The 10,079-nt window shown below is 36.1% G+C and overlaps 2 protein-coding genes across 4 annotated transcripts; both read left to right on the forward strand.

The window, feature by feature from the left end:
* Positions 1-3,568: 3,568 nt before the first annotated feature.
* On the forward strand, positions 3,569-6,162 carry LOC140892271 (pentatricopeptide repeat-containing protein At4g35130, chloroplastic). Its single transcript, XM_073301113.1, has one exon. It carries the CDS (start codon positions 3,638-3,640, stop codon positions 6,074-6,076), a length of 2,439 nt encoding a protein of 812 aa, XP_073157214.1. The 5' UTR covers positions 3,569-3,637; the 3' UTR covers positions 6,077-6,162.
* A 1,136-nt stretch (positions 6,163-7,298) lies between these two features.
* LOC140892028 (probable polyamine transporter At1g31830) lies at positions 7,299-9,775 on the forward strand. Of its 3 annotated transcripts, XM_073300756.1 has the most exons (3): positions 7,299-7,422; positions 8,164-9,539; positions 9,639-9,775. In XM_073300756.1, exons 1-3 carry the CDS (start codon positions 7,420-7,422, stop codon positions 9,673-9,675), a joined length of 1,416 nt encoding a protein of 471 aa, XP_073156857.1. In that variant the 5' UTR covers positions 7,299-7,419; the 3' UTR covers positions 9,676-9,775. The 3 variants fall into 3 exon arrangements, with proteins under 3 accessions (XP_073156857.1, XP_073156856.1, XP_073156858.1); XM_073300755.1 differs by having other exon boundaries at positions 8,164-9,739; XM_073300757.1 differs by lacking the exon at positions 7,299-7,422 and adding an exon at positions 7,432-7,536 and having other exon boundaries at positions 8,164-9,739.
* The last annotated feature ends 304 nt before the right edge of the window (positions 9,776-10,079 follow it).

A 10,079-nucleotide genomic window follows, 5' to 3' on the forward strand; every position in this document is an offset into this window, starting at 1 on the left:
ATACAGGGAATTTTTTTATTTTTTTTTGAAATAGCACGGAATCACTTGAAGTAGAATGACCACATTGGCTATATTGCTTTCATAATAATCTGAAAATGTCATGGAATCATGGTGATCCTAACAATTTTTGGGTCTGAGTCTCACTTTTAAAAGAGGCCCCTAAATCATAATGTAAGTTCGTATTTTATACAAAATGATTACTATAAAACAACTCGTCTAACAGTTTAGAGCTAACAATATTGATCAAATTGTTCAGGAATTTTTTTCTCAATTAATAGTATAACCAATTCATTCAATCTTTTCATATAACATGGTTTATTGAGGAAATATTTTGAAAAACTTTAAATTTGAGTAATTTTGTTTTGCACTTACAACTGTAAAAAGTATAATCAACAAGATTTTATAAGCAATGTGAATATTTGAGAAATATCCATCAATTTTTTTTCAAGTAATTCACTACATCCATTGTCGATTTTGTTTCTCTTGGTAATGAGAACTTCAAGAATGTCAATTCCGAAAATAAATCGTGTTCATTAATATCAGAACAACACTTATGAGTCATAAAAATATGTTTTTATATTGGTCCAATTACATTAATATATAATAAATTTAGGGAATAAAAAGGTTTTTTGTTTATATTGGGCACGAGAAAAATAATTTATATTTGAAAAAAAATATCAAGAGACATAGGAATAATAAACTTCATAAATAAATTTATCAAAAAGCCCAAAAATAATAAACTTTCTGAGATATGAATGAAAAAGGCCCAATAATAATTAATTTATATTGGACACTTTTATATAATAATATTTTTTTCAAAATTATGGGCCAAAAAAAAAAATGAACTTGCGTCGGACAACTCTTCGACCTCCAAATAGGAACGGCCTGCATTGGAACGTACAGGCTGTAAGAATTTAGAAATATATTGACAACTATTGTTTGGTTCAACCAACGGAAACAATAATACATCTGAAATCCTCTCACCGCCCCCCAACCCAATTTCCATGTAATAGAATTTACACTTGTCGTCGTCTAGACATAATTTATTTCATTAAAAAATATGTAAACTTCGCTTTCTAACTTCAAATGTTAATAATGATCAAATTATAATTAATTTAACCATATTCAATGATTAAGCTACATATTACAAAGCACAGGAAAAGTAGAGGAAAATTTGGTCGATGAAAGATATTTTACCCTCATCAAGCAATTGAGTAAAGAATTTAGAAATACTTTTAACCTAGAAATATTTGGAGAACCAATTTTTTTTTTTTTTTTGTAAGAAATAACAGCAAAGTGATTAATTGCAAGTTTACGCAAAATAGATTTTGGTTCTTTAATTGATCAAATATGTCTGGCACCGAATACACATTGTTGTTTAGTGCCATGTAGGTGAAAATATATTTAGAGTTTTAAATAAAGTAATTTGTATAATAATACGCATTTGACTAATTATCGAGAAAGAATTATTAATAATAACTGCTTTAATGATATACTTAGATTCTAAAATTAACTAATTAATTATCCCATTGGTGGTTAGTACGTTACCGTGTTAACCATGAAGATTTACACAGTACATACATATCACGAGTCAATACTATGAATTAGATATCTAATTCGATCCGATTCATAAAAATTATTATTTTGTCAATATAAAAATTCTGACGTGAGAAATATTTACAAAAGAGTGTTTGAAGTTACAAACTTACAAATAACCGATTCCGTGCACATTTCATTTGGCATATAGTTTGGTGCATGGAATAAAACAATTGCCTCATTATTAAACTGAAATAATAGTTTATATTTAATCGAGGAGTTTGATTAATTAGAGCCTCACCAACGCGTATCCGCCGCAAAAACTGGATTTGCATGTGCCACCGTTCCCTAAATTAATCCCTAAATTCATTGTTCATCCAAATTTCAGATAATTAACCCACGATTCAATTGCCATTCTGATCGCTATATATATAATACCCCTCCAATCCAACGCAACTCATTTCGAAATGGAATTGAGATCAAGTACTGATCAGCTGGGTGGTGATGCGTGGACGCTGCAGAGATTAATCAGGCGAACGAAGCCGAGCAGAAATCAGCAGAAGACGGCGGCGGCGAACGACATACTGGAGGCGATTGCCGCAGCTCGACAGGACGGTCGTGCGCCGGCGCGGCTGAAGTTGGTGGTGAGGAAAGACGATCTGAAGCAAGTGCTGGAGGCGATCAGAGATGGACGCAGCTCGGCTCCGGCTGCGGCGGCGCTGGCCGTGTCTCTGGAGCAGCGGCTGAACTTGTTGCGGCGTCGGCAGATCCTGAGAGGCGCGAGCCATGGGAGGGATCGGAGCCGGAGATCGTGGCGCCCGGCTCTTCAGAGCATTCCAGAGGAGTAGCTTGAGCTTCCTTCGACTACTTACATTATAAATTACTGATGATTATTTTAGTTTTTAATTCATATATTATTATTATTATTAAATTTTTAGACTCTGAAATACCTTTGAATATTTCAAATTGAAGGTATTTCAATACATATACCTAATTTCCAATTTCAAAATTTTCATTTTATGTGAGTCATATTTATATGCTGTAAATTTTTAGATGTTGCAGGTATTTTAGAAAGAAAATCCGAATAAACGAGGAAGTCTAGTTCTTTTTTTAATTTATTATTATTTGTATTATTACTACATTGTTGGGTCGGGTGTGGGATATTTTTTGTTATGATGTGAGCTTGAACCCATGTTTTTTTTCCCTGAAATTTATGTCATTGTTTGTACAAATTAATTTGCCGACGTGTAAAACATGATGTATGTCAAAATGTGAAATCTAAATTATAATGCAAGTACTCCTAACCTTTGGTTAAATGTCGAAAAATATACGCAAACTAATTTATGAAAATGATGAAATCTAGAACAAAGCTTGAATAAATGGAAAATAAAAGTTGTCATTATGATCCAAAACGAGCGTAAGATCACGTATAGAAGGAAATTCGAGAAATCGATGATGAAAAACTAGAATCTACAACTACGAAATTTAAAATGGTTTGACTTGTTCTTGCTCAAATAACGTCTCAAACCAATTATAATATTTTAGCATTTACCACAGCCCAACACTATAGTTTACCCATACTTGAAAATAACTTCATGGGTCACTCAAAGAATTTATTTTTGGGCCAAACTGTCAGTTGACCCAAATGGGGTTTAGTACATGCCGCCCTCTGCAGATGATGTGTAACTCCATGATTAGTAAAAATTAGTGAGTTCCACTGATTTCAATCAATCATAAACCGCCACGTCACCCGCAGGACACTACCCTACGAATAGCATCTACTCAACCCCCAAATGGGCTGGCGAAAAGTCTACTTTTCAAAACAAAACACGCACCGGTAAACAAAAACATTTAACGGTGAAAAAATGGATTGGATCGGTGGATCCAACAATTATACTACCTCACGGTGGAATAAAAGCCCAAAAACTATTGGGCTTTTATCTTCTAAATCCAAGCCATTAGGTCGGGTTGGCCCGCAAAAGTTTCTGCTTTTGTACGTGTCTCTCCAACTTTTAATGTTGAAAAAAAAAATGGCGGAAGAGCTTCAGTTGTGCGAACAACTGATTTAACTGTAATTCAATAAAAACAAACTTGTCAAACAATGGTTGCAGCGTTATGTCTTAAGCTCTGCGCGAATCCCAGTATTATTTGTATTTCACAGAATAAAAAATTCCACGCAAAAAGCCAAGCTTCAAAAAATATCCAAAACCATGAGCCCAATGCCAAGAATCGGAAACCAAAACCAGCTGCCACCTTACTTAGTCGAACACAAGTGGAAAGACCAGATAAATCACCCGATCGTAGTGATATTTTGTCGGCAAGAACGCTACTGTCTTATCTCGATGAAGGTTGTTTGGAGAATGCCCTCCAAATGTTTGAGACAATAACGAGGCCGAGCACGTTCATTTGGAATGCCGTGATCCGGGAACTAACTGATTCTGGATTGTTCCAGGAAGCCATTGTTTTTTATTACCGGATGCAAGTTGACGGGATTAAAGCCAATAAGTATACTTTCCCTTTTGTAATCAAAGCTTGTGCCGGCATTTTTTCTTTGAAGGAAGGGAGCAGAGTTCACTCCAGGATCGTTAGGCTTGGGTTTGCTGCTGATGTTTATATATGTAATGCACTTATATTAATGTATGCAAAAGTTGGGTGCGTTGAGGATTCGGAGAAAGTGTTCGAATGGATGCCTGTTAAGGACTTGGTTTCTTGGAATTCAATGATCAATGGGTATGTTCTAGGTGGGGAAGGCAGGAGCTCCTTGAAATGTCTTCAGAAAATGCAGGCTTCTGGAGTTAAACCTGACAGGTTTAGCATTATCAGTGCTTTAGGTGGTTGTGCTCTCGAGCTTTATTTGTTTAATGGAAAGGAAATTTTTTGTTATGTATTTAAAAATGGATTTGAACTAGAGTTGATGATTCAGTGTTCGTTAATAGACATGTTTGGAAAATGCGGTCAAGTGGATTATGCCGAGAGATTTTTTGGTAGAATTTCTAATAAAAACGTGGTTATTTGGAATGCTATGATTGCAACGTATGCGCTGAATGATCGATCCTTGAAGTCATTTTCTTGTTTGGTGGAAATGCAAGAGGATTCCTGTGTCAGACCTGATACTATCACGATGATAAACTTGCTCCCCTCCTGCTCAAAACTGGGTACTCTGAGATATGGAAAAGCTATTCATGGTTATGCTATTAAGCATGGATTCCTACCTCATTTAGTATTGGAGACTGCTCTAATCGACATGTATGGGAAATGTGGGGGAGTGGCGTTGGCCGAGCGGCTGTTTCTTCACATGAAGGAAAAGAACTTGATATCGTGGAATGCCATTATGGCTGCACTCATGCAGAATGGTCGTTTCAGGAAAGCAGTAGAATTTTTGTTTAAATTGCGAACAGAACCTTTTATCCCCGATCAGATGACATTCGCAAGTATCCTTCCTGCTTATGCAGAAGTAGCCTTGCTGAGAGAAGGAAAACAAATACATGGCCTTATTACGAAATTGGATTTTTCTTCCAATACATTCATCTGCAATGCGTTGATTCATATGTATGCAAAATGTGGTGATCTCGTGTCCTCACAAAAAGTTTTTGATGGTATATGTTGTAAGGATGTGATCTCATGGAACACAATCATTATGGCTTATGCAATCCATGGGTTTGGAGCAAACTCCATTAGGTTGTTTACAGAAATGACGAAAGACGGCTACGACAAACCCAATGGAAGCACCTTTGTTTCTCTGTTAACAGCTTGTAGCATCGGTGGAAATGTGAATGAAGGCCAGAGGTATTTTGATTTAATGAAGAGAGATTATGAAATTGATCCTGGAATAGAGCATTACGGGTGTGTTCTTGATCTCCTTGGTCGTAAGGGTGATCTTGATCTTGCTAAGCGTTTTATTGATGAAATGCCCTTGCAACCAACACCCCGGATTTGGGGATCTCTATTGTCTGCAAGCAGACACCATCGAAACATTGAGATGGCTGAGCTATGTGCTGAGCACATACTGTCTTTGGACAACAATAATACCGGATGCTATGTCTTGCTTTCGAATATGTATGCTGACGTTGGAAAATGGGATGATGCCGAACGTGTTAGATGTTTGATGGAGAAACAAGGACTGGAGAAAACCATCGGACGCAGCACCGTGGAGTGCCATGCTAAGGCTTACGTGTTCACGAATCACGATAGATCACAGGCTGAGAGTAACATCATCTATAGTGTTCTGGATATTCTCTTGAGAAGGATAGGCGAAGACCGTCATGTCTACGGTCCCTCTAAGTTCAAACCTCCAGAACTGATAAAAAGAAGAGCCAGTTCTCCCACATTCCATGGTGTGAGATTAGCTATATGTTTCGGGTTGATTTCGTCGTCAGTTGGGAATCCTGTGCTTGTTAGAAAGAACACAAGAATATGTGAAGATTGCCATAGAGCTGCAAAAAAGATGTCAGAGGTAACCTACAGAGAGATCGTAGTGGGAGATCCAAAAACATACCACCATTTCAAGAATGGGCGTTGCTCATGTGGAGATTATTGGTGACGGTTTGTTTGTACAGCAGAAAAATTACTCTGTAAGAAAACAATTCAAAAGTTGATGCAAACAAGTTATATGGAAAAATGTATTTTTTGACCCTCCGAGGCTGAGTATATATTAGTATTTGTAATCTATTTATTTTAAGACTAAAAATTATTTTGGTACATGAACTATTGATAAAATGCCAAATTGGTACATGAATTATTAAAAATGCTTTAATTGGTATATGATCATACTCAAAAAGTCAATTTTGCCCTTTACTTAAATTGCTTTTAAGTTGAATATTGTTATTAAATTGATTAATTGAACTACATACACATTTTTGTCTTTTAAATTATTATATTAATTATAATTGTAAATATAAATTCATATTTACTAATTACTATACTATAAAAAGAAGATTATATATCATGTATACGAAAAAGTATTCAACGTAAAATTTGTAGATCATAAATGAAAAACACACACATATATATCATTTTTATTTTGATTAATATAAATAATAATATTATAACATAGATAAACCTAAAAACATCTATTATTATATATTTTTAATATATATTATTTTTGAATATATAATTTATCAATTGTTATATATATATGTGTATGTACATATTTGTATTAATTAATATTTACAATATTTCGTATAATAAGTACGATGCCTTGTTCATAATATAAAATTTAAACAAATATAAATTTATGCTTATGATTGTATTAGTAAAATAATTTTGAAAAATAAAATGTGTATCTATTTTAATTTAACAAAAATATTAAACTTTAAAATAATGTAGATAAAGGGTAAAATTGTTTTATAAGTTGATTATGTACCAATTAAATATTTCAATAGTTCATGTATCAATTTGACATTTTACCAATAGTTCGTGTATCAAAATGAATTTTACTCTTTATTTTAATACAAGTACTAGCATATAATAATACTAGAATATGCACGCATGCAAAATAATCACTTGAATTAAAACATAAAGCTATTTATTAACACATAAATGAAAATTTTAAAACAAATATTTGATTTTTGTTCCACATACAAACCCAAAGTAATATAGCAATTGATAATTTTTTAAAACAGAAATAATAAATAATAATAATAAATAAATAAATAAAAGGACGTAAATGTTTTGTTAGTAAAACGCGAGTACTAATAGGCATAAAGGTTAAGCACGCTTTTAGTTACACTTCCGGAAGAGTATTTGAATTCCCATTGGGCTTGCGTCGCCTGGACCCTGGCATGGGTACGGGGGCCGTGCCTTCTCACTTCAGACAGACACGTGGCGATCAGCGGTGATGACACGTAGTCATCCTTGCCATTCAAACGGCGTCTCTCAATTCCCATGGTAGGTAGCCATCATCATGGTTTTGGTGAAGTTCTGCGATTGTTCTGATGGAATTCGGTGGCCACTGTTCTTATCTTAGATGTGCAATGCATTTCTCGCCGAACGCTGATTTTGGTATCTGACAGATACTCACTGTAGTTACTGCTTTCAACCATTCTAGGGTGCAAGATTAGTTTTTTCCCCTAAAAGTGGGAAGATATTTTAGTCTGTTTGGTGGAAATCAACACTTTTTTTTTTAATATTGTGGTGATGTTATGTGGTCGGTGGTGTTTTATGTGATGTTGTGGGGAGGTATAATTACTACGTTTGTCTATTTTTCGTTGACGGGATGACTTTTTGTGGTTGATGTCTTGGTGATTTGCGTGATAGAGGAATCTGAGATTGTATGTTCATTCATTGAGCCTTTTTTCTGAATTGCTACTTGTGCTTCATGTTCATATGCATATTTAAAAAACCCAGCTTGGTGGTAGTGAGAGCTATTTCAAGCAATGGGTAATGTGTGTTTGAATGAGTTATAGAATGCATGCCTCTGAAGCTAAGTTTTCTTTCGCATAGGAGCACATTTTGGCTTTAAATTCTGTGATAAAAAAATCTGACATAAAAGAAAAGAAATCAATCCAAGTGTTCTGTTACATAATTGTCTTCTCTTGGGCATTGACATGATTCGTCTTTCTTGTCTTTGGTAATTGTACGCATTTTTCTCTAAAAGTGTTTTTCTTTTCACCATTTTATTACATGTAGAAGCAACGAGTTTTAGCTACTAAGTTGACATCGGTCCAGATGGAGGAAGCAACTAATGAGTATGCCTGTTTGGAGGATGGAGTCTCATCCAAGTTGGAAACCTATAGCAAAGTTTCAATAACCCCTCTCGTTTTCCTGATTTTTTATGAGGTATCTGGGGGGCCTTTTGGTGTTGAAGATAGTGTTCAGGCGGCTGGCCCGCTTTTGGCTTTGCTTGGTTTTCTGCTTTTTCCACTTATATGGAGCATACCAGAAGCATTAATAACAGCAGAATTAGGTACCATGTTCCCCGAGAATGGAGGATATGTGATTTGGGTTTCATCAGCTTTGGGTCCTTACTGGGGATTTCAGCAAGGATGGATGAAGTGGCTGAGTGGTGTTATCGATAATGCACTTTATCCCATTCTATTCTTGGACTATCTCAAATCAGCTATACCCATTCTAGCAAATGGATTCCCTCGGATGATTGCGGTGCTACTGCTGACCGTTGCACTGACTTACATGAACTACAGGGGCTTAACCATAGTTGGAAGGGTTGCCATATTCTTAGGGGTGTTTTCTCTGCTTCCTTTTCTATTTATGGGACTTGTTGCTATTCCTAGATTGGAACCTTCGAGATGGTTTGTGCTTGATTTTAACAACGTTGATTGGGCATTGTACTTAAATACCCTGTTCTGGAATTTGAATTACTGGGATTCAATCAGTACGTTAACTGGAGAGGTAGAGAATCCAGGTAGAACACTCCCTAAGGCTCTGTTTTATGCCCTGATTCTAGTTGTGTTCGGATACTTCTTCCCACTCCTGGTTAGCACGGGAGCTATTCCGCTTGAGCGCGAGCTGTGGAGCGATGGATATTTCTCAGATATTGCCAAGATTCTTGGAGGGGTGTGGTTGAGATTCTGGGTCCAAGGGGCTTCTGCCCTATCAAACATGGGAATGTTTGTAGCCGAGATGAGCAGCGACTCGTTCCAGCTTCTTGGGATGGCGGAACGGGGCATGCTTCCTGAGTGTTTTAGCAAGAGATCACGCTTTGGAACCCCTTTAGTCGGAATTCTTTTCTCCGCATCAGGTGTCGTGTTGCTTTCTTGGCTGAGTTTTCAAGAGATAGTTGCTGCAGAGAACTTCCTCTACTGCTTTGGAATGCTCATGGAATTCGTAGCTTTTGTGAAGCTAAGGATGAAATATCCCGACACCACTCGACCTTACAAGATCCCTGTAGGTACCCTTGGGGCAGTATTGTTGTGCATTCCTCCAACTTTATTGATACTGGTGGTTCTCTGCTTAGCTTCTTTCAAAGTGATGGCCCTTAGCCTGATTGCGGTTGCGGTAGGACTTGCACTACGGCCCTGTTTGAAGTACAGTGAGAGAAGACAATGGTTCAGATTCTCGATAAGTTCCGACCTTCCTGATTTGCATTCCTCAGATTACAGGATCATCCACCCATAATTTTTTTTTTTTTTTTCTGTTGGTTGCAGGTCTCACCTGAAATTTTTATGGTGGTTGACCAAATAAGCGAGTTTTTGCCTCAGATTTTACAGGATCATGAGTCAAATCGGGTCGAACTTTGTTTATATATTTATATTTGTTCTCCAACTTGAATGTTTTATAACAATCCCTCAAAATCTGAATTCAAGCTCAATTTGTTATGTTTGGAGGGATCGCACGGCCCGGATCTCTTTGTTGATCAATTGATTTGACCTGCAAAGATGATCCATGCCATTATCAATTGATCTGCAAAGATGATCCAGGTAATTGATTTTGGTTTCAGGGCAGTATCCTGAAGCCAGTATCGACCAAACCGTTTGGAGGAACTTTGATCTGAGATGACTTGTTAAATCATTTAATTTTTTAAAACATTTTGAAATACCAAAACAAAAATATTAACACTCTTGTGTAATATTTTTGAACATTCAAAA

The sequence above is a fragment of the Henckelia pumila genome, chromosome 3 (genome assembly GCF_033568475.1).
Source record: "Henckelia pumila isolate YLH828 chromosome 3, ASM3356847v2, whole genome shotgun sequence".
NCBI classification, from domain to species: Eukaryota; Viridiplantae; Streptophyta; class Magnoliopsida; order Lamiales; family Gesneriaceae; genus Henckelia; species Henckelia pumila.